The 27549-nt window shown below is 53.2% G+C and overlaps 1 protein-coding gene across 1 annotated transcript in view; it reads right to left on the bottom strand.

Moving 5' to 3' along the window:
* Positions 1-27549, bottom strand: part of LOC119111627 (Fanconi anemia group J protein homolog) — a 64326-nt gene that overhangs the window by 23033 nt on the left and 13744 nt on the right. The window contains exons 2-3 of the mRNA XM_037235435.1: positions 23513-23645; positions 23070-23181 (exon numbers count right to left, since the gene is read on the bottom strand). Of these exons, the coding sequence (XP_037091330.1) occupies positions 23070-23181; positions 23513-23596 (196 nt within the window). The 5' untranslated portion in view covers positions 23597-23645. The remainder of the gene's footprint in view (positions 1-23069; positions 23182-23512; positions 23646-27549) is intronic.

The raw sequence follows: 27549 nt of genomic DNA, 5'->3' as shown, positions 1-27549 counted from the left end.
ACATATAGGGTTTTCATGGTGAGTTACGTCTTCAGTGAGCGGTCATCTTTTCTAGGCTGAGGTGACTGCACAGTTAGGACGAGGAGCATGTTGAAACCCGAACTAAAATGACCTTTCAAAAAATTGGGGGACTTTGGAGTGTCCCCACAACTCGCCCACAAATTGTATGCCCACACGGTGGCGCTGAACAGGTCTCGGCACATTTTTCCTCTTTCAGTGTTGTAATGCGCGCGAGTTCATGACACCCAACATCGTGTGAAAAAAATGTTTCATACAACTTTGAATAATTGGAGCATTTCAGTCTCTTTTCGTGATGGGTACGGGTAGGCGTTAATATGAGTCTCCCACGCTCGTAGGCGAGTTTGACCTTTGAAAAAGAGTGAGCATATTCGGTGTTTTCTGTTCATGTTTTCTGGTTAGCAGTCACATGTTGAGACATAAAGCAGTGCAAGGCCTGTCGAGGATATGGCCTTTCGGGGTGTGCGGGCCGATTAATATGTGGTCCGTACATTGATGTACATATTCATGCACGTGTGATGGCGTAGTGTCCGCTTGGGCGAAATCCCGCTCAATACTGACACATCAGGCAAGTGCGGCGGATTTTTCGTCGTGAGACTTTCCGAACGATCATGAGAAAGCTCGTGACGTCATGAAGAATGTTCCATTCCTTCCGAACGCACTTAAATTAGGTTGCTGACATTTTTGGAAGCACCACGATACAAAACGGTAAAACACGTCCTGGAAAGTAAGATATCCATTTGTACTGATGTTAACGATCATATTTCAATAAGATGCGGGGTGAGTGAGAGGCTCGTTTGTTTGTTCCACTTCCGGGGCCGATGTTGCATTTGGGACAGCCTCCAGTATAAAAAGCTTCCTCCTGTTTCATGATGATGTTATGATGATGGACACTGCTGTCTGTGAAGAGGTCGTCTCGGGTGATGTTCCCGCCGCTTCTTTTATCACTGGTGTTTTTCTTTAGCTTTTTTCGGCACATTTTATTATTGAGAAATACTTACATCGTTTTTATATTTGAAATATTTATATTGTTTATACATTGTCATTGAGAAATAATATCGCGGCCAAAGTCGACTCTTTGAAACGAACCAACGCGGTTAACTAGTTTTGTTGTGACATAGGGAACCGCAGACTTCTAAAGCAATCAAACTAAGTTGGAGCTACTAGTATCGCACTCTCAAGGTCGTTGAATGCACTCGGCCAATAGTACTCCAAAATAGCGCATGGAAAAAGAATGCGAACGGAAAATCACCGGAAACGTCCTCACAAAAAGCACCAGCACCATAATATTATCATCAAAAAGGAGGAAGCTTTATGTTCTGGAACCTGCCATGATCAAAACATGATCTCCGGAACTAAACAAGCGAGCCCCTTAGATTTTTTTATTTTTCGATTTAACGATTTTTCTTATTTAGAGATCATCGTTACCATCACTAGAGACAGTGGTTTACCTTCAGCGCGTGTTTTGGAGTTTGAATTATTATGCTCCCAAAAACGCGAACCACCTGATGACCTCTGTACAATTTGACCATCAAACTCAATCTAGTTATGCCATATTGTTATACCTCGCTGTGGTACGTAATCATATATTCTTCGCTTGTATATTATATGTGTATCTCTAGGAAAGTACATGTGATAATTCTCAAACACCAGGCCAATTAAAAGATGCCAAACATTGGCAAGCTCATTTCCAGTATCACTGACGAGAAAAATATCGTAATAATGAAGCTTAAGCGAGTGCAGAAAGCCTATCAAATGCACATACCCCAATGCCCTCAACAGTACCTACCCGAAAGATAATTTGCTGGTTACATGTGCCAACATATAATATAGGTGCCTGCGTAGATAGATAGATAGATAGATATATATATATATATATATATATATATATATATATATACACATATATATATATATATATATATATATATACACACATATATATATATATGCAACATTTTTTACCTATACTACAAAAAATGAACTTTATACATTACGTGAAAGGCATGCGTACCTATCATTATGGCATCCTAGGCGCAAAAGTTGCTGCCAAAGTCAGTATCTTCTTTGCAAAGAAGCTTGAGATTTCTGGCGCACCGCACCCTTTCCTGTCCCGTCATTGCACGCATTTCCCACCGGTCAGACGCATGTTTGCTAAGAACAGGGCGCCCATGCGGCTGGATGTTCGCCGTGGTTTGTTGAGCGGAGATGAACGCCTTTTCCCTACAACCAACGACGTCACGCACATTCTGAGCTAAAAGCATCCATGGCTTCGCAGATATCTTTCTTTTTTGGACGGAACGGCCTTGAATCTCCAGAACAAACCAGTCAGTTCGGAATAAAAGAAATAAGTAATGGAGTGTGTACGTAAGCCAAATGTAAGTGGCATCGCATATACCGTGGGCAGCCTTCAAAATTGTCAAAACCCTCCAATTTGGCTGCTGCATTCTGAAGTTCCATGTTGTGAGTCACGGCAGGTCTTATCACCATGTCTGGCACAGAGCAGAGATGGAACTTCCGAAAACTTAAAGTGGAGAAGAGGCAGGGGGCTTCGATGCCAATTCCATTTATCACTTCTATCCATGCAATGCCGATTGGGTTACTGGCAAGATTTCATCAAGGTTGAGTTTAATGTTCCCCTGTTCCTGCACCATTGATCAGTATCTGTACATATGAAAGCAATGACGAGGAAGAGATCACAATTTTGGCGGCATGCTGTAGCTATGAGGCTAACATTTTCCAAATGAAACAGTAGAGTGCGCATTAGCCTTTCTCCAACTGATTGTGGAAATTGTAGAACAATGCATGAACGGACTCTGGGAGATGCTCCAAACAGGACCTGAAACCAGATCCTGGATTCCAGTCAGCAATTTCGGTCCAAACCGGGATATTTCGGCCATTCCCCAGCTATGCAGCTGGTGAATGCTTCTTTAGGATTCGCTGCGTACGGCATTTGGGCCGGGCTCCCAAGCTGTTCGGGACCAATATTCCCCAATATTTCCCTCCCGCAGCGGAGTGTCGTGAGGAAAGAAGCAACATTTTTACCCACCAGCACGCTAAATCTGACCCCGAAAGAGCCCGTGGGCTGTGTGTCTGAGCTGTGAGGCAAATTTGGCAAGCCCTTGCGATTTCGAAATTTAAACATGTAAAATAGCGCATTTTTACCAGTACCTAGGTTTAAAAACCTCTTAAGAATCTGAGTGCGCTGCCACACACCAAAATCTTGAAAAATCATGTTTTAACTTTCCTAGCAGGGGCTCTACGTGACAGAAAATCAGTGTTATGCATGACACACCCGCAAACTAAGTTGCACAAAATGAACAATGTTAAGCACCTCACCGAAAATGTCAAGAATATCTAGCTATGTTATGAGAGCTTAACTTGGCTTCTGTACACACAGCGACATACCGCGCTGGGCTTTCATTGAGAGGGTCATATGTACTTCAATTTTCCTGTTGTATAAACACTCAGTCAATATCGCTAATTCATGAAAAGACCAAGAAATAATGTGCTTTTCAATTCTCCAGTCTCCCGCCGACCAATGAAGGTCACAATTTGTGGTGTATCACGTGTGCAAAAGTTGTCAAGTTCCCCGTAGTGAGAATCCTAATTGTGTAAAAATATGATCGCGTTTTTATGCCCACAGTAACATGCGTTTTCATGCCCATGGTAACAGACAGTTCACCACCCTGACAACAGGTCTGACCGATTGTCTTTAATTTTCCACACATACCTATCAAGTAATGTTGCTTCCTTTGTTTCAGCCATTTCTGACCTCTATAGTTTCATGTCATCTATACACGGGCATGTGTCAAAAATTTCCTTTCAACATAGACTTCAACCAAACATCGACTACGATTCCGAACGTTGCAGTCATCAGGTATGCGGGCAGCTCTTTTCAGCACGCCCTGTTCAGTTCTTGTTTGAGCTGACATTTTCCTACAACATTTACAATATTCCACAGGTTTTTAGGGGAATTGCTGAAAGCGAATGACGCCATTTCAGAACAATGACACCATTCTTGGACACAATCATTTCTATCAATTTTGACGGTCGTTCTGGGGTGAAACAAAGATAGTGATAAGTGTCGAGCATTTCAAAGCTGCCGTGCCGTATTTCGTCCACGTTGGTGCAATATTTATCCACTTAAGAACGTTTGGAATATTCACATGATATGTCCACAGCAAACAACACACAAAAACCTGAATTTCTTTCTTGAGCCCGGGTTATGGCCTTACGGCCATTGTGACGCATTCGCTTCGGTGAAATATAGCCTGAAAAATTACAAACTCTGACGGTAGCGTCATATAAAAATTCATCTTCTTGCCAAAGGCTGTGTATCATTTGTGCTAATTGTTGAAATGAACTGATGAGACTTACTCCGATTTAAAACATCCCGTGCTTGTTTTCACTTTGTAAATCCAAGGCCCTCAATTGTTAAAGTCAATTTTAGAAGATTATGGTTTGTTGAAATCAGGCACAGGGGTGAAAGTTTTGGAACAGTTTGGTGGAGGATTCAACTAAAAATTCATCCTTTCTTCTAACTTGCAGTCGGAAACTGGCATCCCAGTATCTGAGACATAGTTGGATACTACAGAAATCCCATGGCCCAGGTGCGAATACTACTGCTTTCTTAGTCATGTGATGGGTATTACGCAAACAAGGCTGTGCCTTAGATGACAGTGAAAGCATAGCATAGGCATAGCAACACATAACAAGCATAGCAATACAAAGCACTTCCCGCATAGGTAAGACTTAGGAAAAAGCATCGCAACATAAGTATAATTTCATATTTAGGGGTAGTGTCAGAAGATCATGGGCCATGGTACGCAACGGGTTCCTGCGGTCTACATCCCCGGCTGGTCGGGGCGCGGCGGGATGCCGGGCGTCGTTTTGCAAAAGGTTGTGTCGTTTTGGTCTTAAATGCTCCAAGAACTGTCTGTGGCGATGACGCACTAAAAAATGACCGAGCCCGATCGGGATTTGGCAATCTTTCCCCACACGACCTGCCATGAAATTCAGCGCGTTCCCCAAGCTCACCATGGCGTTTATGCATTGAAAACGGCTACCCAAGCAAATCCCAAATCTGACGATCGGCACGTTCGACGTCGTCCCAGGTTCCCCACGCCATGGCCGATGGCAGGGGCTCGGTCGGAGAAAACTTAGAAACCTTGGGCATTTGCCAACGCGGCTGGGAAAGCTTCGGGTATCTTAAGCTTTCCACAGCCTTCCCCGAAGTTTATCAAGCAAATTGTTGGTTAGGATCGCAAAGGATCCCTCAACAAAAGTAAGGGGAGGATTAAAGATATCAGAAAATAAGTGGGCAAATATCGAAAACAAAACCTGGATCCTGGAACAAACTTGGACAAAATGTCAAAATGATCCAGGATCCTCCACAATGGGGTATCTGTAGCTCATGAATCCGACGCTCGGTTCCAATCTTTAGACTTCGGCACGCACGTCTGGCTTGATCGGGCTGCCATATTAGGTGACCCAGCCGAACACAAGGGATGTAAGGCACTCCCCATAGATGCCAAACGTCCCATGTGGCGTGAAGAGAATCATCTAAGACGAGCCTGGAATATCAGAGGTGATGCCAGACGGTCGAAAGTGGCAGGTTGAGGTTGACGGCGTGTGAACGTGACAGAAAAAGGACAAAAAGAGAGATGACTTGACGTGAGAACGGGGCAGATGGCAGGATAGAAAAATAAGCGTGAATATGCTTGTATCCATGTGTGTATGAATACGTGTATGTATGTATGTATGTATGTATACATGTATGTATATACACGTGTGCATGTATGTACGTATGTTTGTACGTACGTACGTATGTATGTGTTTATGTATGTATGTGTGTATGCATGCATTTGTGTGTGTATGTATGTATGTATGTATGCATGTATGTATGTATGTATGTATGTATGTATGTATGTATGTGATGTATGTATGTATGTATGATGTATGTATGTATGTATGTATGTATGTATGTATGTATGTATGCATGTATGCATGTATGTATGTATGCATTATGTGTGTATGTATGCATGTATGTGTGTATGTGTTTGTATGAGTATGTATGTATGTGAATGTATGCATATGCATGTAGGTAGGTAGGTAGGTAGGTAGGTAGGTAGGTAGGTAGGGAGGTAGGTAGGTAGGTAGGTAGGGGTAGGTAGGTAGGTGGTAGGTAGGTAGGTAGGTAGGTAGGTGGTAGGTAGGTAGGTAGGTAGGTAGGTAGGTAGGTAGGTAGGTAGGTAGGTAGGTAGGTAGGTAGGTAGGTAGGTAGGTAGGTAGGTAGGTAGGTAGGTAGGTAGGTAGGTAGGTAGGTAGGTAGGTAGGTAGGTAGGTAGGTAGGTAGGTAGGTAGGTAGGTAGGTAGGTAGGTAGGTAGGTAGGTAGGTAGGTAGGTAGGTAGGTAGGTAGGTAGGTAGGTAGGTAGGTAGGTAGGTAGGTAGGTAGGTAGGTAGGTAGGTAGGTAGGTAGGTAGGTAGGTAGGTAGGTAGGTAGGTAGGTAGGTATGTAGGTAGGTAGGTAGGTAGGTAGGTAGGTAGGTAGGTAGGTAGGTAGGTAGGTAGGTAGGTAGGTAGGTAGGTAGGTAGGTAGGTAGGTAGGTAGGTAGGTAGGTAGGTAGGTAGGTAGGTAGGTAGGTAGGTAGGTAGGTAGGTAGGGTAGTAGGTAGGTAGGTAGGTAGGTAGGTAGGTAGGTAGGTAGGTAGGTAGGTAGGTAGGTAGGTAGGTAGGTAGGTAGGTAGGTAGGTAGGTAGGTAGGTAGGTAGGTAGGTAGGTAGGTGGTAGGTAGGTAGGTAGGTAGGTAGGTAGGTAGGTAGGTAGGGTAGGTAGGTAGGTTAGGTAGGGTAGGTAGGTAGGTAGGTAGGTAGGTAGGTAGGTAGGTAGGTAGGTAGGTAGGTAGGTAGGTAGGTAGGTGTAGGTAGGTGGGTAGGTAGGTAGGTAGGTAGGTAGGTAGGTAGGTAGGTATGCATGTACGTATTATGTAATACGTAACAATAAACGTTTGCTTGATAATGATGAACGGGATGGAATAAGACGGAGTGCGGTCCCAGGAGCATGGCAGCGAGGGTGATCCTACAACCGACAGCCGGGAGGCCTCGCGCTCGTGCTACATTAGCGACGAGGGCCCTTGAGCCGGCGCGCCGCTAATTGGCACAAACGGGGCCCGGGATGAGCGCGGAGCAGGCACCTCTTGTCGAGCACCCGTCGTCAACAACGACACACATGGCCGAGCCTCGCTCCCGCCCGTCGGCCACCGGCGACGCGGCGGCATCGACGACGGCAGGCGGGCGGGGCTGACCCGTCGATGCTCTCCCGCGCGCACGGATCTCCGGAATCAGCACGAGCCGTGCTGCGACCCCACACGTCGCACTGTTGAGCTCAGCGCAGTAATCAGCAGGGGAAGAGCGACGGCGGGAAAGACGGCTGGGTGGATTATGTCCGTATTGTTCCCGGGTCTGGGGCGATATGCGGTGCAATAAACTGAGGGATTACACAGATGGTGCTGTTAAAGTTGGTTGCAATATTCAACCAACGCCGGACTAGCCTTGCGCATGCCCATATTTATTTGCTCACAGATTGACAACACAAACTGTTCTGCAAGAAACACGATTTAGGGCCTAAAAGAACGTCTCGAGTGCTCCTGCGGCTGTAGTTGTGGTTGTAACTGATATACCAGCGAAGTGGTTGTATGTGTGGTTGTGCCTGATATACCAGTGAAGTGGTTGCAGTTGTGGTTGTAACTGATATACCGGTGAAGTGGTTGTAGTTGTGGTTGTAGCTGGTATTCCAGTGAAGTAGCTATGTTTCACTCAGATAGATGGCACGGCCAGTCGGTCGACAGCCGGCCCAGCCGACCGGTGGACGCCCGAGGCACGCCACTCAGCCGAACGCAGCGTCTAGCGGGGTGAGCCGCCGGCGCACACAGCCAACCCAATCCATCTCAGTCATCTGACTCTCCACCTCTTTTGGCGGTGGCGAGCAGGCGTGCTCGTGTGCGCCTGGGTCGGAAGTGGCCTAACAATTGGTGACGATTGGGGTTATGGCATTCAGTCCTTGGACATTTGAAACAGCAAACGACATTAGCTGATTATCCAGGCATGTGGCCGACAACGTGCTCGTCTTCTAAGCTCCCCGCACTGGTTATCATAATGAATGTGGCGATTCAGCAGGCTTGCTGAAGGCTGTGCAGGATTATTTCCCAACCTGTCTAGGACCAATCGCCCAGAGCATGGACGAAATCATGACTGTTCACCGAACCAAACAAAGTCATTCAGCAAAAGTCATCCATATGCTGACCTCTTATTGTGAACAGAATCACAAGAGCGGCTGCTGGGTCAAGATAAATTTCATACACAGCGGCAGTTGTTTTCGGGCAACAAGACGCAAATATCAAAAATAAACTCTCAGCTTCTCTTTCGTGCCTGAACACGCAATGCTAATGGAAACATTGTTCCCAACCGCCCGCCCCGATATTATTGTACCCCCTCTTGGGGAAATTTTCCCAAGTTGGGAACATCTGCCATAAACTAATCAACGCTCATGCGTAGCTGTTTGCGCCGATGCGTCGCAAACCTCATGGCACCATCCCGATGGCCTGTGTTGGGGCTGACGAGACATCGGAGTTGACGAGAGCAGGTCGGCACAGGCTCCGCGCTCGCTCTGAGGAGGCCCCTACGGGCTGGCATTCCGGATGACTGGGCCTGCCTGCCAGCCCGCCCCTCCACGGTTTGGGGCACGTCCTGGCCCTGCCTGAGCCTGTACTCGCAGCTTCGAGTGGCGCGGATGCCGTTCGTACAGGCGCGTGTGCGCTACGACTCGGTGTATAGGTCCAGCGTGTTAGGTCTGGATGACGGCTGTCCTGCCAGACCGCCATCGGCGCGGTCCTGCCAGACCGCCATCGGCGCGGCCCTGCGGGATCGCCATCGACCCGGGCTGGCGCTCTCTCAGTCACGCGCCAGCCGGCTCCAGGCTCGGCCCGGCCGCACTACTGCACGCCCGATGACGCCCGAGCGCCGCCGGCACCGCTCGCCGCAGAGGCGGCGCGTGCGAACGCATTCTTCGCCCCGCAGCTGAGAGCTATCACAGCCCACCGCCGCCCACTCCGCGCAGAACAGAATGGTCCGCGTGGCGGAAGGACTAAAGCGCATCGAAGACGAGCTTGGCTGATCTTTGAAAAACCCGGCTCCTGAAAATGTGAGGCGTCGCAGCTGGGTAACACATATTGAAGAGCGCATAAAATTCGGCGCGCTGTGTTTACGTTCTTTAACTGGGTGAAGATCGCAAAAGAAATATCTTCGCACATTTACCTATGAAAGTCACAGCACTTACGTAAATGGAACTGAAGGATTACAAGATTACTTACACACTATAATTACAAGAATGATTTCACACTTGACCGTAAATATTAAACGAAAACAAAACGCACCTATCGTACAAAACAAACCAGACTTCACAATATAGTGTTAATGATCGGTGACAGTGTTCCCATCCGCGTGATTCGGTGTCGGTTCGAATACGCCCGGAAGGTAGTGGCATAATCATAAAAAGCACCATGACCTGTGCGCAGACGGCTCTACCTAAACACCACCGTGCACCCCAAACGAGGTGCACAACTTAATGCGACGTTCGTATAAAAAGGTGGACACATCGGAGCCATGACGTGCCCAATTCTGACACCGCCGGGCTTCGATGGTGAGACAAGTCCAGGCCGGTCCCGGACACATCGACAAGTCTGCTCAGTCCGCAGGGCACAGCCGACGGGCCCGACAGCGAGCGAACATGGCTGACAGGGCCCGGGGTACACGTTCAGCGGCCGGAGCCATGACACGCCAACTCTGACACTGCCGGGCTTCGATGGTGAGACAAGTCCAGGCCGGTCCCGGACACATCAACACGTCTGCTCAGCCCGTAGGGCACAGCCGACGGGCCCGACAGCGAGCGGACATGGCTGGCAGGGCCCGGGGTACACGTCTGGCGGCCGGAACCATGCCCTGCGGGGACGGACGACCGCGAAGGGTGCCCTTCCGGCGGCCGGGGCCATGCTCTGCAGGGACGAATGGCTGGGAAGGGTACACGTCTGGCGGCCGGAACCACGCCCGCGTGGACGGACGGGCGCGAGGGGCACACGTCTGGCGGTCGGGGCCCAATCGTGCAAGGACGGACGGCTGCGAAGGGTACATGGCCGACGGCCGGTGCCCAGCCGTGCAGGGACGGACGGCTATGGGGGGTACAAGCGGACGGACGGCTTCGAGGGGTACACGTCCGGCGGCCAGAGCTATGCCCAGCGTGGAAGGGCGGCCGGCGTCGCGCCCGCCACTTCGCCTCAGCATCAAACGCACCGGCCGGCACTGGCCGCCGTGAGAAAGGCGGCGCTATTTGTAAAGCCGGTCGGTCGCCGAACCAAGTGTCAAACCGATTGCTCTTCGGCGCATACAAATCAGCCTGATGGTCACGTAAATGTGTCATAGATGCTATCATGTGGGAAAGCCTGCGAGCGGGCCGTATTTGAGTGCGGGGCATTCCGCGGCGGCCGGCGCGCCTGGCGTCGTCCTGCTCGGGGGGCGCCGCGGGTCTCGTGGTCCTCACCACCCGGCACATTCCGACGGTCGGGGATGCGCGGCCAGGCGGTGTCCATCTTCGGCGGGAGTCTGCGGCTGCCGACAGCCGGCAACACGGGGCACAGCGCCGCGTCCGTCTGAGCGTAACGCTGCCGAATCAAGGCCCTGGAAGGCACGGCACTGGATGACAGGTGTCGCACAAGGTCGTGGGGATACCCTCGCATAACGTGAATGATCGCAGTGGAGGCTGTTGGTGGTGGGGATAGCCCGAGGTATGACTTGTATCTTGTGCACGGGCATCTGTCCCCTTTGATCCCTCCTTGTGAACGTGTACGTCAGGGTCAGCACCACACAGCCCGCGTCGCCTCGTTCAGCCTTCGCCTCACAGATGTCTTTAATCCAGGCTGACACGTGGCGCGCATCACTCACAGTTCATCATTCACAGAATGCGAGCGCCCAGTGGAACGATCCGGCAGCGATCCACATGCTGAGCCCATTGATGTCGCGATATGGCGGCCATCGCCGTCACGTTAGCTGGACTGTCGACAGTCCCGCCGTCCCCAGCCTACAGTCTCGTCGTCCCCAGCCGACGGAGTCTCGCCGTCCCCAGCCGACAGTCTCGTCGTCCCCAGCCGACAGTCTCGTCGTCCACAGCCGACGGAGTCCCGCCGTCATCAGCCGACAGAGTCTCGTGGTTCCCAGCCAACAGTCTCGTCGTCCCCAGTCAACAGAGTCTCGTCGTCCGCAGTCGACAGTCTCGTCGTCCCCAGCCGACAGTCTCGTCTTGTCTCGTCGTCTCCAGCCGACGGAGTCCCGTGGTCCCCAGCCAACAGTCCCGTCGTCCCCAGCCGACAGTCTCGTCGTCCCCAGCCGACAGTCTCGTCACCAGCCAACAGTGTCTCGTCGTCTCCAGCCGACGGAGTCTCGTCGTCCCCAGCCGACAGTCTCGCCGTCCCCAGCAGACAGAGTCTCGCCGTCCCCAGCAGACAGAGTCTCGCCGTCCCCAGCAGACAGAGTCTCGTCGTCTCCAGCCGACAGCTTCGCCGTCCCCAGCCGACAGAGCCTTGCCAGCCCCAGACACCACTAGCGTGAGACACTGTGGTGCGAGACACTGTGGCGTGAGGTACTGCGGCATGAGACACCGTAACGTGAGACAATGCAGCATGACACACTGTGGGGTGAGATCCTGCGACGTGATACATTGCGGCCAGAGACACTGCGGTGTGAGACACTGTAGCGTGAGACACTGCAGCATGACACACTGTGGTGTGAGATACTGTGACGTGATACATTGCGACCAGAGACACTGCGGTGCGAGACACTGTGGCGTGAGACAACCGCGTGAGATACTGTGACAAAAGACGCTGTGACCTGGGGCGCTGTGGCGCGAGACATAGTTGAGTAAGACACTGTGATGTGAGACACTACCGCGTGAGATGCTGTGGTGTGAGACACCGTGGTCTGAGACACCACCGTGTGAGATGCCGTGGTGTGAGATAATGCGGTCTGAGATATTGTCGTGTGAGATGCTGTGGTGTGAGACACTGCGGTCTAAGACACTGCCGTGTGAGTTGCTGTGTTGTGAGACACTGCGGTCTGAGACATTGTCGTGAGAGATACTGTGGTTTGAGACACTGCGGTCTAAGACACTGCCGTGTGAGATGTGGCGTGAGGCACTGACGCGTGGGATGCTGTGGTGCGAGGCGCTGTGAGGTGAGAGGCTGTGGCGTGAGACACTGCAGCTTGAGGCACTGCGACCCTGAATGAGCTGAATTGTCTAATGCGTAGTTAAATGCCAACAAAGATTTCCTATCCACATGCCTAGCCTGCCTTCCGCCGCTATGGCATTGGCATTGGTCATAACACTTCATTGGTGACCTTGCCAGCATATTTGTGTTCCCCTTCCTGCATTACAAGCGTAGTCTAAATTATACGGAAAACCGCAGAAAATCAATGCCGCAGAGACATTCGCAGACGCAGAAAATATGGCCTTCGACCTACAGGTACGAAATGAATTTCATGAACCTCCGGTGCCGTGCTGCTTGACGGGTGACTTGGTGCAAACTGTCGCATGGCCGGACCAATGAGGGACGCGGTCGCTGCCTACACAAAAGCCTACGCGCGGAATGCTCCCATCAACGCTGCGACGAAAGAGCATAAATTTCACTCCCAGAGTGGTATCATCGCCAGCTAAGGTCGGCCTGGGAATGCCGCAGTGATCACCGGGCCCGGATGCAGTCGTCAGCGGCGGTCAGAAGCCGCGCCGTGGTCACCGGGTCCGGGTGCAGTCGTCAGCGGCGGTCAGAAGCCGCGCCGTGGTCACCGGGCCAGAGTGCAGTCGTCAGCGGCGGTCAGAAGCCGCGCCGTGGTCACCGGGCCCGGGTGCAGTCGTCAGCGACGGCTAGAAGCCGCGCCGTGATCACCGAGCCGGCCTCGGACGGTCACCGGCCGCGGCCGGGGGCGGCGCTAACCCGGCAGCCGGCCGGCGATGGCGTATCTCCGCGACATTCCGGCCGTGCCGCCCGCTCGGAATTCATTACATTGACATGCCGGCGGCCAGAGGTGGCGGCGTATCAGCGGCGCTCATCGCGGCCGCTGCACGGCCTCTGTCGCGCCGACTACCAATTATTATGGATTAATACCGGCCGGACTGCGGCGCGGTCGGCCGTAAATCGTGGCGCGTCGGCGGCCTTTTTCGCCGGCGACAGCTTTAGAGGCGGGTGTCGGCCCGGCGGAATACAGAAGCCGGCCGCTCGCCGGCAGCGGGTGGCGTGGCGCGGCAGGACGCGCGGTGCCGCCGCCGCCCGCCCCGTGGCCAGCTCGCTAATTGCCAGAAGCCGGCCGTCACGAGGCCGAGCGCTGACGTGGCCGCAGGAGCGCGCGCCGCCCGCCGGCGCCGCGGCGCGACCGTCCCACCGGCGGCGGCCGTCAGGACGTGTCGCCTCGCGTGACGCCCGGTTTTCCGGGACGAGGACACGACGCTGGGCCGAGGCCGCACCGGGCGTCTGGCGGGCCGCACCCAGCTGCGGTCCGCCCGCCCGGCGCACAGGTGCCATTGGAATGGCCGTCCGTCAGCGCTGGCGACAGGACCGGCCGTGTCGAACGCCGCCGTGATCGGTGAACCAGGTCTCAAGCGCTCCGCTGAACAGGTGCCCCACCAGCGCCCTCCAATCCCTCCCCGACGCTGAATACGGCCGTCATTTTGGAGGCTGAATACATCCAACGTCATATCCAGCCATAGACTGGATACAGCGCGGTGCGGCCACTAAGACGGATGAAAGCGGTGGATCAGCTTACATCGGACGGCAGCATCCGCACAAAGAGACGAGCGCTAGCCGGGGAGAGACAGCCTGCACGGACGGCCACTCACCCGAAGCCGACGGTGACACCGAGTGCAGCCGTGCAATCCTCCTCCTCCGCCGACACGGAACTAAACATAGACGCCGAACTGACCTTCAACCAGCTTAAAAGAGCGCACAGCCGCCTCGCCGGCCGCTCTCGGGCAAATTAGCCAAGCGCAGGGGCTGTCGGCGAGTTCAAAGGCGCAGCTCGATGCGTGGCATCAATGCGGCGACATCGGAGAGTCCTATATAAACAAGAGTGGCCGGCGTGCCGCCCCTGGCTCTGCACCGCGCTGCAGACAGGCGACACAGGCGGAAGGGCATGTTTAATAAGCGGTCACGGAATGCGCTCGGCCCTTTGGTTCAGAGCCTTTGTGGCGCCTTCAGGGGAGCCGACTCCAAAGTGTGACAAACGACGGCGGCCGCGCGGATAAGCAGGCTTAATTAAGCCTAAGGATACTCAGCTTCACGGGGAAACAGTGTCTGCCGTCCACCAGCTCACGACGGTGACAACATTCACACATCGCGACGGTTAGGTGCGGGCGCGTAACACGCAGCGGCGACAGCTTCCTGCAGACGTCATAACCGCACGCAACAACTGGGGAAGTGTTGATCAATGCTACCCATGAACCCTCTTCCAGTGCCAATGCCTCAATCCACATTGGCATGGCCTGAAGATGTGCCGCTTCCCACAGGGCAGTGTAAGAATTCGCCGAGCCAAATGGATACAACAAATACCATGTGCCGGGTCGTGGCCATTACACGCTTTGCATGTGTAAGTTATGCATGTATGCATGCATGCACCTGTACGCACGCAGGCCAATTCGTAAAAAAATCAGATTCAGTGACTTCATTGGGCATTATGTGATACCGAATTCATGCCCATTGTCAGAGATTTCTCAATCCGATTTGGATGTTTTCACAAAAAAGTGAAAGCATCATATGCAGGCACTCTGTATGCTATTCGACCACGGAAGGTGTTTGGATGACATTATCATTCAGAAGCCACCCGCATGTGGCGTAATCTAGTGCGCGCGAAGCAGCTTACGCACCCAGTATAATTTTCCGGCTGCTCAAACTAACCCTCGGTTGGCCGAAAACCCCTCTTCAAATTAAACCCTTTACACGCTGGAACGGAACATCAGCGGGTTAACTTTGTGGGGAATCGGCGAGAAGTGATTGTGGAGAGGTCTGTGCCTCAAAACCTTTCGGCATCGGGACTTGGTCTGCTCCCCCCCCCCCCCTTCTCCCATAAATGCTGCGTTTCGAATGTCTGCCGTCTGGCAGTCGCTTCATGGTATCTCAAAAGGGGAAGCTGGATGTATATAGCGGCTTTGTTCGGGCTACGTGGATAGACAGGAAAGCCGTGGTAAGAACCACCACTTGAGCTGGCTTCGGTTCTTTCCATTACGCCTTAAGTTAAGTTAGTAATTTGACATTGGAGCAATCAAAGACGGAGTGGTGTGAGCAGGCCAGACCAGCAGGCGTGGTGTGCACTCGCCGCCTGCAATCGACCCTCTTCTAAGACGGTGGTGTTGAAACACTCATCAAATGTGAATGTATCAGCAATCAAAAAGGTCGCTCACACAGGAAAACGAGACAACCATGCGCATACCACAAGGCAACGTTGGTAAAGCCAGCAACGACGAGCGATAATATTTACGCGTGCCTCAAAACCACCATATAGTAAGCAAAAGTGGAGGCCTGCGTTGCCTCAAATATGGATTTATTCCGTCGGTGTCGCATTCTTGCGTCATGTAACAATAGTGTGCGTCCCCTCCCACCACCGAAGACGTGCCTGTGTGACAAGCTGCACTCCTCGTTACACGGCCCGAGTGTGCTCTGGACACGGGGAACACGTAACCCGCAGTTTGCAGATCCGTGATACCCAGTAACTCAGGGTGGTGGCTTCGTTATAAGCTGTTTTGACGGGCGCTTGGGTGGGTCGCTTTCTCTCCCCCCCCCCCCCCACGAAGGCTCTTCAGAATGACTTCCCAACGGTGAGGGTACAACCGCAAAACCTTGAGCTGTTGCAGGCACTTGAATAGCTGATATTTTCGCAGAATCATATGCCCCTTGTAAGGTCGCTGGCCTACGGCATGTCGAAGTCAGGCCATGGCTGTCAGCGAGGGCAAGACTCAGGGAATCGTTCAATCTGATGAGACAACGGGGCGCCAGACGAATCCATACATCTTTGCGATAGTGTCCTACACAGTTAGATAATTGAGCTAAGGCTTGCGACTAATTCCATTGGTCTTGGGTCGAGTATGAAGGTCAGCCCAAGGTCAAAACCGAACTGTTTTTTACGATAGTGCTTGCTTTGAGGGGTGATGTTTGACGCCCATTTCAAACTTGTTGAACACATGAACGCCAACAGGCATCTTCTTTGAAATTAATGATGGTCAGAGGTCACCGACCTAAAATAACGCTGACCAACTCTTTGTGTTTAGGAACACGCCGCATAGTATAATCTTTGACGCTCATTTAAATGAGAAAAATGTCAACAATCTCGTAGGTTTTTGGTCGCCGTGACGTTTTTAAGGTCGAATAGCACTGACCTGAAAAGAACGCTGGTGAGCTTTTGCTTAGAACAGGCATCTACATGAACGGTGGTTGCATGAGATCTGAGAGCACTTCGGACATCAATTCGGAATTTGACCTTGCTTTACCGTCTTTGACCCGACCCAAAGGTCACGACCTAGACAGCTTAAAATTTCACACAAGTATATCTATATTCATGGCTACGTACCCTGTAAAATTGGTGTCTCTGGCTAAGACCTCAGTAAGTCAAATTGACCCCTCTATAGCTCAAAGCCCCTTTGTATGACCAGTTTCCCTTTTTAGATAACTTGAAACTCCAGCCAGCCAGTCGACATTCTATTCGCAGCATTTTTTGAGAGGGACACAGCAAGCCGATACTTTACCCCTCCACCCATGGGTTGGTTTAACAGCTATCAGTAGTGGGACTTACGTCATGCACTCCAATGGATATTTCAGCTGCGGTGAGGTTGCCATGACCTGAAAGGTCACACAGGTGACCCAGACCCAAATGCACGTACATTTCTGAAACCGGTGCTCCGCAAGGGGCAGGCTGGCGGTTACCACCTTTTGGAACCACCTTTTGTTTCAAGTTTGGAAATCATTCTGGCGAGACATTTCGCCTCATTTGCGATACAGCCTACCCAAGGTAATCATCGTGATATGGAAGGTGACCTTCTGACCTGAAATAAGGCTGGATACATTTTAATTGGTTAGGAAACGAGCAGAATGCTAGTTTTTTCCGCGATGTTCAACTATCCTAGCTCAAAAGTTAGTTTGGGGCTGTCAGCCCCCACCCCCGCTCCTCTTCGTCGGGGGAGGTTTATGCTTGCAGTATGCAGACCTCTCCCCAATCACATCCAACCACCTGCTCGTACAAATAACCCTCTGGTCTTCCTTTTAAGTGCGTATATAACCGATCGCAGGCCTCAGTGGCCGAAAAGCCGTGCCAAGGGCAAAGATTGCTCTCCCACAAAGTCAGGATGCCAGCGGACGGCTGATAGTCAGTATGGAAGTGTGAGGAAACAGCATGATTGTGCATGACAAAACCACGTATGTCACTGACTTGCTCAAACAGCATACGGAGTGCAAAAGAAACGATGCTTTAAAAAAAGAATTGTAATTGTTTCATGTTGACACATATTGTTTCAACGGAAAATGCCGCGCGAAGCACTAAAAAAAAGTGTCCACAAGGCACCACCAAACTTCTTTTTATTCCTTTTTTATTATGTAGTCTGCATTGGTGTGGTGGCCAATAACTTGCATCTCCACTCGGCAATGCTCGAAAAACTAATCACACGACCTATGTACAAAAATTCCAGAGTTTTTCTTCACATGCATTGTCACACTACGTACTTGCAATGGCAATATTGCAATGGCAGCGCTTGCAGTTTTGGTACGCGCCTGTTCGATCCAATATTCGAGAAAAAAATCCAACATTCGAGAAAATTACGCAATTTTTCCCTCTTGGCTCATCAACCACAGTGGCAAGTGAGCTTCGTTTTGGGTGCCAATTCACCTCGACGGCCGGCGCGTCCCTGAGCCCCTGTCATCACCACCATCATCTTCATCATCATAGCTCTTGGAAAGGTCGGCTCACAATGCCCGTGAGTCCTCTTCTGCTGGATGAGTGTCGCTGACCGCGGCACCAGAGCCACGCCGCCGCCACCGGCTGTCGTCACGGACCGCCGTGCTCCCTGACCCCTCCCTTTCCCCCTCCTGGCGAGGCTGCGGTGTCGTGACTGTGTCGGCGCGTGCGCGGCCGTCCGCCGCCTTATGCGGCACCGCCTTTGAGCGGCGCCGGCTCGGGTGGCGACGCCGGCCGGGCAGCGGTCGCCGGCCCATCAGATAGCCGGCGCCGCGGCAGCTGAGGCGGCCCGGCCGCGCCATGCCGGCGTCCGTTCTGCCGCCGCGCCCCGAGGACCGACACGCCGTTATCGGACGGCGCCCGCACGCCCGCACGCCCCGGCCAACTCTGGCCGCGTTGCCAGTTGCGCCGCACGTGCACTTATTTCACCGGCTGTTTCATTTGGGCTTGATGCGTGGGATCCGCGTGGATGCACCTGATGCGTGGCGTGGCGTGTAGCGGTGACATTTGGTGGGCACCTGACAGGTGTGCATGTGCGTGTGACATGCTTTGTGGCGCATGTATAGCCACCCTCACCTGATTCGAATAGATTGCAATTCAAAACCTGTGAGAACTGAATCACAATTCAAAGCAAGCAGACTCTAAGAAGTGGTTCGAATCGCTTTCTGATTCAGGGAATTTTTTCTTCTAATTCTTACTCTGATTCAAGAAAAGAGGGGCTGAGTCAAGAGTCGGATCACCTTAAAGAGTGTGGGGAGAGCCCCACCTTAAGGGCATATTTCAAAAGCATACTCTAGTGAAGCCTCGGGACCAGTTACTCTAATAATATCACTGGGTAGTGCCACTGCCGCACCGTCAAGACATAGTAAGCGTGTCAAATTAAATTACTGTCAAGTCCAACTTACGCTGTCAGTGCACTACGCTTCCTCCTCGCAGTCACGACCACCGCGGTCATCACAACAATCGTACGCGCCCCTACTGGTGCGAATGAAAGCACGTTTGTGGTTGGCCCAACGGGCAAGGGCTTGTAACCGAGAAGCGCGTTGGTTGATCTTTGAATCAGTGTGTCGCATCGATGTGTGATGCTGCATTCCCAAAGCTGGTGTGTCTCGAAAAGGACCACTGTGATATACGTCATATGGGAGAAATTAAAGACATAGTGCAACGTTTCGTCGAATTCGCCGGACAATGGCTTCATGCTGTCATATCTTTTTTATCTAAACAGTGTTTCAAGCTTTCGTAATATTCAGTACACAAACATTTTGACACATTACGTACCGCAAACATACTTGCAACTGTTGCAAACGAGACATGAATATCTTTATGACTAGTACAGGTTTATTGAGTGACTTACGGGCTACGCTTAGAGGTCTAAGCGTCCACAATGTCATGCAATGAGGACAAATATAAAAGAAAGTTGACGATGTTACGCCGTCAATGGCCAAGTTTTACTCTGACCCTGCCGGCGGCTGGGCGTGAGGAGCTCTCCACGCCGTAGCGGCGGCGTGCGGCGTCGGGATATGGCATGTGGTTCAGAATTGATGTCTATGTTTTCTGCAGTCAGTTGTCATGAATACAGTGCATGGTTAATTTGATGTCTGTGATGCATCTGAGCAGGCTGATCGTTTCTAGTTGTTATTGACACGCATCCTACTTTCCTACGGTCCTGCTGTTCAGGGAAAGTACTGGATAAAGCATGCATACTTTCGCCTGGTCACCTGCGGGGCCAGGCGAAATTTGGCCAGGCATTCATCCCCCCCCCCCCCCCGTCCGTTCAAGGCTCACCATCAGGGCGCTGAGTGGCTCTCGTCCCCATCCTGTCCTGAATATATCCCGCCTCCTGTCTTGGGGACACTGGCATCGATAGGCAGAATTGCAGTGAACGGCGCCGTTCGCTCCAGGCTGTCTCGCAGCGTTACCCACTACGTCAGCGGTACGGTACGTCCGCATAAAGATCGCCAGCTCCCGAACAGCCTGTTCCCCCCCCCCTCCCCCCTCCCGGTCCACCCACTGGGTGACCGGACGGCGGTCCAGTCACGGCGGTCCTCCTACTGGGTGAACAAACGGCAGACCGCTCGATCCTCGGTGCACTGGCTTCATGGTGTGTTCACTGAACTATCTCTACCAGGCGGACTTCCGCGTGCTTGTCTGCCGCGACCGCGACATGAACGCGGTTGGCTTTATCCTGAACCCCACCCGCCAGGCTCAGTGTCTTCCGATCGACAGCCTGGACTAACATGATCCCTCGACCATGAGCTGATCTGGCTGGTCTGTCATGCAGGAATCTAATTCCCCATCTTCTGCCGCCCCCCCCCCCCCCTACCCAGTACCCGGCTCTGTACTGCACTGGCCTAACATTGTTGGCTATGGTTGCTGAACCAACACCCTTCACTTTCCCGTGTTCACATGCAATCCGGCTTTGCATGACCCTTTTCACTAGCAGGTAATACGCCCTCACTGCTATGGTATTTTTTTTTTATTTTTGCCTACAAAGGTTTCTCGTTAAGACGTAATGAACCTGCAAGGACCGAACTTACCACGGCCCCAGTGAGAGGAAGACGAACGAACCTGTTTCACTTTCGCTACAGCAACATTTTAGTCCAAGGCGTTGCGGCCGAGGACAAAGAGCAAGAGGGCCATATGTTCCGGTTTTCTGGACTCGATAGGGCTAAGAAACTGATTTAAAACCCTATTATTTCGCCCGTTTCAAGAAAAAAGGAGATCAAACCACTTCCTTCGCGTGTTGAATTCATGTCGCTGGATCGGCATGCCTGCACATCGAGCCATGATCATGTTTTCGAGCCTGCGCTAGGTGGCATAAGAATTGTTTGTAACTAATCAACTCGCCGTTGGAGCCAATGGTGCAACTGGTGGAACATTGTCTGCGCCAGCACAAAGTGAGATCCCAGGTATACGCCCTTCCACGAGTCGCACCTAAAAGGATGTCTGAGATTTTTTGGTGAGGCGTATGAAGCGCGGACGAAGTTTTTACATGGTTATCTGGGCCACCAGGGCGAGGACGATCGAGCGACATCCTACAAGTAATGCAGCTTGAACTGTGCACTGAGCAGCTCACACCATCACTGGTGATACCTTGTTTACACTACCATATTTGTATTGAGCTCAATTCCGAGCAGCTATTTTCGCATGACATCTCACGCTGCAGCACAAAATCCGACCCAAGATACAAAAATGCAAATGTCAGCTAGCTTCGAACACTTTTGGCCGGGCTTTTCAGTAAAATGATGGCAAACGCGCGCTTCCTTGCGCGGCAAAACTTCCGCGTGCATTCCACTCGCGGCCTGGACGGGTGCATCGCCAGGCGTCCACTGAAGCAGCGGGCCAACTATGGGGCATAGTTGGTTCGTGGGCATAGAGATGCACTCGCACCTCGCACAGGCCTCAACATCTCGGGGATGTCGAGATGATGGCATGCCGCTGTCTGACTCGTATAAACTAACATGACTCGGCATTGAGTCCTTAAATAGTCATGCCCATAATATATGATATGCTGGTGCATGTACGCGCAATAGTATGCATAGGTCGAAAGAATGCGAAGGATCCATCAGACGATGAGTAAAACAATCTAATTCCCCGCAGCGCACCCGCGTGTATGGTAGGAACATTTAAACGGCTCCTCCGTTTCAGTTCGAATTCGAGAAATGGTAGCAGCTGTTAGTTCAGAACGTGTCCGTTTTAGCATTAAACTCGTAAATATTCCCTCGAGTTCTTCAAGACAGTTGTATGTCATTGGGATGATACGGCAAGGATGTGAAAGAACTTTCTGACGCTAAACTCTTGCAGCACAACCTTCCTAATAAAATGCATAAAAAGGCGACCCTTGATTAGACTGAGATGGATGACACATTGGCGTAATTTTCCGGCGCAAAATCACGCCAGTCCGCGAAAAAAAAACAGCAAGCATGCGGGAACGGACGCTGTAAACGTGTGGCTGCCATCCCTACCGCTTACTAGCGCCACGACATTGTGCTCTTGGCATATTCTTGTTCACCATGGTTTTCAGTTACTATCAGAAGCCGGGCATCTGAAGCGAACCGAAGGCTTCCATGGCTACTTATCGGACCAGCAACTCGCCGCACACGCCAGGACAAAACGGAACTGAAGCATCTCTCCGCTTCGCATTGCAGCGTTTTTGTCTTTTCAACTCACAAAGCGTAGCTCATAACGGCAGGGTGTTGAGAAGTGACTGCAGAAAGTGCCGCGTCCGCCAGCCCCACTCGCGGAAGGTGAAAGTCAGCCTTTCTTCACACTTGTTTCACCTGAACATCGATCAAGCTCAGCACTTTGAATTATGCGATACAGCACACTGAAAACATTCAAGCAAAATGGCGAGGTTTTGTGAGACCCAAAGGAGGGCTTCCAAGGTTCAGTTTTAACTCTGAACAAAATTTAGTTCACGTTATGTATCCTTCTTTCGCAATGCAAAGCTCTTTATCTATACCGGCGAAATCTACGGTCCGATATCGTGTCAAAAAGTCAAGGCTCACTATGACTGTTCCAGCCAAGGTACGCCATGGCTGAATGGAATTGGGAAAATCTGATAAAAATGGACAAACGGACTCCGGCGTAGCGTCTGGCCGGCCGCCGCTGACAGATTCACGCCAGGGTATCAGGCGTCTCATTTAAACACGTGACGGTGTCCGTAGCCTGGCGATTCACACCTCGCGATTCAAAGTGCAACACCTGAGCTGGCTTAAAGCAGCCCGCAGCAATTGTAACTACATTCAACTGACTTCGGAAAGCACGGTCATGATGATATTGATATATTCATAAGGCTTTCGCCTCGCCACTCATTAAAATTCTGCATTATGCATGCAGCATGAGATTCTGAGTCCGGAATTTCCCTCACCCACCATCTTGGCCGGTAGGAGAACCAATCCGAAGCGTTCGGCCCCAAATTTGCATATACAGCTGGTGAGTCGTGAGGTGCTGCCACCTGCAGGCGTCGCTGCAAACTGGGCGCACTAGCGCCGCCCAGCGGCCGGCGCGGTACTCACCGGCTTCGGCCTGCTGCCAGGCGAGCGCGGCGCAGAGTAACGCCAAACTCTTGCCGGAGCCGGTCGGGCTCTCCAGCAGGCAGTTCTGCCCGTGCTTCAGCCCCTGGACGATCTGGAACGGCGCAGCGTCAGCCGCCAGCGTGCGCGCGCCCGCCACAGTCCGGAGGCGAGCGCCGTCTCCGGCCCCGGCCGCGCCGTCCCACATGCCCACGTGGGTGCGGAGGCGGCAGGGCGGCGCCGGCCGCCGGCCCGCTGCACGTGCGGCCGACGCGCGACAAGCAGCGCACTCCAACCGAGCACCCCGCAACGGCCACAGACAGAGCTCAGCGGGCCTCTGTCCCGGTCCCGGTCCCGCCCTCGGGTCGGGAAGGCGTTCCGATCGCACCCCAGGCCCCGGTCCCGCCCCGCTCGTCCCGTTCCGTCCCGTCCCGTCGCTGGCGTACCTTGGCCATCATGGCGACCTGGCACGGATAGGCGTTGAAGGGGAACGCCACCTTGACGCCGCTGATGGTGTAGTCTCGGCCCATGGTCGGGCCGGGGCCGAGCCGGGCCGGGGGCCGTCCGGTCGGGAGGCGCCTGGAACAGGGTGAGGCGCGTCAGCCGGGCGCCGGCGCCGGGGCCGGCCACGCGCGGCGTGGGTGGGGTGACGTCGCCGAGATGGGCCAGCCGTGGACAGCGGCCAGACGAGCCGAGCGCGTGTACGCACGTCCGCTCGAGGCAGGTCGCACACCGCCACGCAGCAAGACGAGCCGTGCTGCGGTACAGTACAGGACGCTAGCCACGCCGGTCACCCACTGGCAGTCATCGAGGCCCACACAGGCCCCCGCGGACGGCAGCGTCACCACCGCCGAGACGTTGAGTGTGTGCACACGTGGCCGCGCGATCGGCTCGCCGAATCTCGTCCGGTTTTTTTAGATGACATACTGTCCAACGCACACCAAACAGAAATTATCCAGTCGGCATATCCGCCAAGCTTCGGGAATGCAGGGCTAATTTGGAGGGCATTGGTAGGGGTGTTGCAGAGTTCGACATAAGCACCGTAGCAAGAATAAGAGGCCGTCGGGGAAATTTAGCACAAAAAGATGCATTAAGTCCGTTGATATTAACGTTGTCACACCTAAGCAATGTCGCAAAGTCATAAAACTAATATGGTCTTAGCATTTGTCACGTAGAACAGAACTGCAGTCGATACTTATACCTTCATCCGCAAACTTCGCATCATTAATTACCCAACATGCATAGGTCCGTGGGACCGGAAGAAAACAGCTATTACAGGCAATCCCAAAATATATCAATAACCAACGAGTCTAAAGGAGTCCTAAGCACGTTAGCTCCTACAAGCGGATCGCTGAACAAACAGGCGGTATCCGAGTCGGACGACAGCCAGTCACTTCACCTGCACACAACTACGCTATGCACAGGTATAAAATCAGCAGGGCATATGGCGCGCTAATGATCTGAACCAGTGTCACAACAGTTTCACCTCTGCCGCAGCGGTCTCCGCGAAGGAAATGTTGGATTCATTTGTGTGTTGATACCAATACACATAAGATGATCATTCATCACGTTTATAAAAAAGAGCAATTGATTGGAAATAGAAGGGAAGTAAAAACGCAAGCTCTGCGGCGACATATATTCACATCTACCTTGTGAAAACTTATATCGATTTCTGTTAAGACGAACTTTTACGGATACACGATATATACTTTTTGTAATAGATTCATAAAGACGGTGGTGACACACTTCACATGCCTAGTACCAGACACTGCAATTTCACTAAATCAGCAGTGCATGTTGTTTGCTTTTTTACTGCTTTACCAGATTAATTTCAGATATTTTGTATCCGAGTGCCTATTGAGTTCCAGGCTAATATTTAAATACCTAAACTCACACAGCTTCTCAGCTCATATTAACCACAGTTGATCTATTTTAGTAGTCGTGTACCTAATCTAAACATCGACATGTAAATGTGTTATTCTTTTTTAGCTTAGTTATGGATAATTTTAGAACGAAAGAAGACGGTCCTCATGTAAAAGACAAAAATACGCGTATCGATCAATATAAGATAAGTGCCACCAAGCTAACAAATCAACGTGTTTCAGCGTGCAAGCTTCGCAGCCTGTTCGTTTGTTTGATCTTTAACGTCTACAAGTTACCCCTATGCAATGTGGCGTAGAAAGACGTTGCAAAGTTGCGCATCGTCACTGCATCGCTCGTCTGAATGGCACACGCGCCTTGCCATGGTTATGGTATATGACATACTTGAGTTCCATTAAGTTAAGTTGGACATATAAGTTTGACATTTTCAGTTAATTTTGGCATACGGTGTCTCGGTCGAAGTGCCCATGTCACTCTACGATAATCGTTCTTGCGACAGACTTCCCTCTTTTCATCGGCGCCGGAGCTTGGGACGCAGCCAGTCGAAGGTCAAGGTCAGCACACTGCGGCCGCTGCAGCAGATCACTGCCGCCGCTGGATGCATCAGAACCAGCCGGTATAATTAACAGCCGATAACATCCGAATGCAGCTGTGCTGGCCGTCGCCCAGCGCGGCGGCCAGCGCGCGCCGGGCGCCGGTTTTTCCGGCCGCTCGGTGACGCCGCACCAGCGGTCCCCCGCGCGCTCGCTGCGAATCTCGGCGCCCGCGGGCCGTCACCGAGCGGCGCGGCCGCGCCGCCGCCTCCGCCGCTGCAGAATCTCAAAAAAGCCGGCCGGTCCCCGGCGGCATCCGTCACGAGGCAGCGTTCGGCGAAGCGCCGCTTGACGGGAGAGAGCCGGACGGGCCGCGATTATGTGGCGACCAGACGGCCGGCCGTGTAGCCGACACCTCGGCAGCTACTGGTTTTACGGCCGGCAACCGGCCAGTGGCGGCGCCAGGCGCGCCGGCCGGGCGGCGCCGGCGGCTGCGGGGCGCGCCACTGCCTCCGGACCGGCTCGCTGAGCTCGGCGGCCCTCGGCGGCGGGCGGGCGTGGCCGGCGCCGGCGGCCCGCCCGCCGCCACTGACCGGCCCGGAGGGCGGCAGGGTCAGCGCTGGCCGGCCAGGCGCTGGACCCGCCGCTGGCCGCCATCAGATAGCGGCCTGTATTATTCGGCGGCTCTTTATGTGGCTGGTCTGTCACCGGTCGCAGCAGGTCCGGCCGGCCGGCGCCGATCGCTATCAGGCGGCGCAGCGCCACACAGGCACGCCGGGGTCCTGCGACACTGCGGCCGACGGGGGCCCCTGCGACACTGTGTCCACCCTGCAACACTGTCCAACGGAAGCCTGGCGACATTGCCCAGCGGCCTCTGCGACGCTAAGTCCACCCGGGGCACCTGCGACACTGGATCCACCGGGGCCTCCGCGACACGCCCCAACGGGGCCCCTGCAACATTGCGCACTTCGGGCCTTGGCACACAGCATGCACCCGAGGCCACTGCAGCACCGTAAGTCAGAGGCCGCCGTAATGCTGTGATCTGTGTGCTGCCACCAATGGCCCATGGCAGCACTGCGTCTATCCGAGCGTCTGTTACGCGATGCAGACCGGGTGCCATGGAAAACCGTCCACCACGGCTCTGTAAGGATAGGGGGTCCTAACAATGTGTCCACTGCCTGTTGCTGCAACGCTGTGACAAGCAGCGGCACTGCAAGTGTGTCCACTGACGTCTCCTGCAACATCGTCCGCCGACGACTTTCTGCGGCGGTCCACCGAAGGCCCACCCCACGCTGTTTAAATAGTTTTTTTTCTTTCTAGCAGCAATGTGCACCACGGGTACCTCCACAGTGCAAGGTCTAACGGGCGTACCGCGGCCGTGTTCACTGCGAACCTCTTGTTATAACCACGTCCACACGCGCCGGCTGTAACACCTAGCAGCGCGCGGGCACGGTCACTCTCGTCAGCCGGGAGCCGGGAGCCGGGCAATAGCGTGTGCATCTACGTCTCTAGAAGCAATGGTGGCCGTCGGCATATCAAGAAAAGCCTCACGCTTTGCGTTCACCACGACCATCCCTGGCCGCGTTACGCCACAGCTCTCCGTGCGTTCGTGCGAGCCTGGTCCGCCGTCACGTCACAGCTGTGATGGCTCTGACGCCCCGCTCCCTGCGCCGTCCTGCGGCCCCCCGCCGACCGGGTCACGGCCCGGGGCGACGCACGCGGCGCCGGTTCTCACGGTGTGAGCGCGGGCGCGGCGTTTTTAGCGCCGCCGCGCCGCGCCGCGCCCGGCCGGCGCGCGGAGGCCGGCTGTCGCGGCGCCGCCAAACAGGCTGACCGATCGACGCTGAGCTGCCGCCGCACCAAAACAGATCCTCGACAATTTGTAAATAGCGGCCTCGGCTGTCTCCGGCCGGCTGCCGTGCAGCGGCGGTGCAGCGCGACCCCGGTGGACGCTGGGAACGGGCCGAGAGCGCCGGCGCGCGCAGATCAAACGCGCCCGGCTTTGATGTGACCGTGGGCGGCGTCCGCAGCCGGATCTGCCGCCGCTGGACACGTCACGGTCACGTGTG

This window comes from Pollicipes pollicipes, unplaced genomic scaffold (assembly GCF_011947565.3).
Source record: "Pollicipes pollicipes isolate AB1234 unplaced genomic scaffold, Ppol_2.1 Scaffold_7261;HRSCAF=8764_pilon_pilon_pilon, whole genome shotgun sequence".
Lineage (NCBI taxonomy): Eukaryota > Metazoa > Arthropoda > Thecostraca > Pollicipedomorpha > Pollicipedidae > Pollicipes > Pollicipes pollicipes.
The sequence above is the reverse complement of the archived record's forward strand: the minus strand, read 5'-3'. Positions and strand labels throughout refer to the sequence as shown.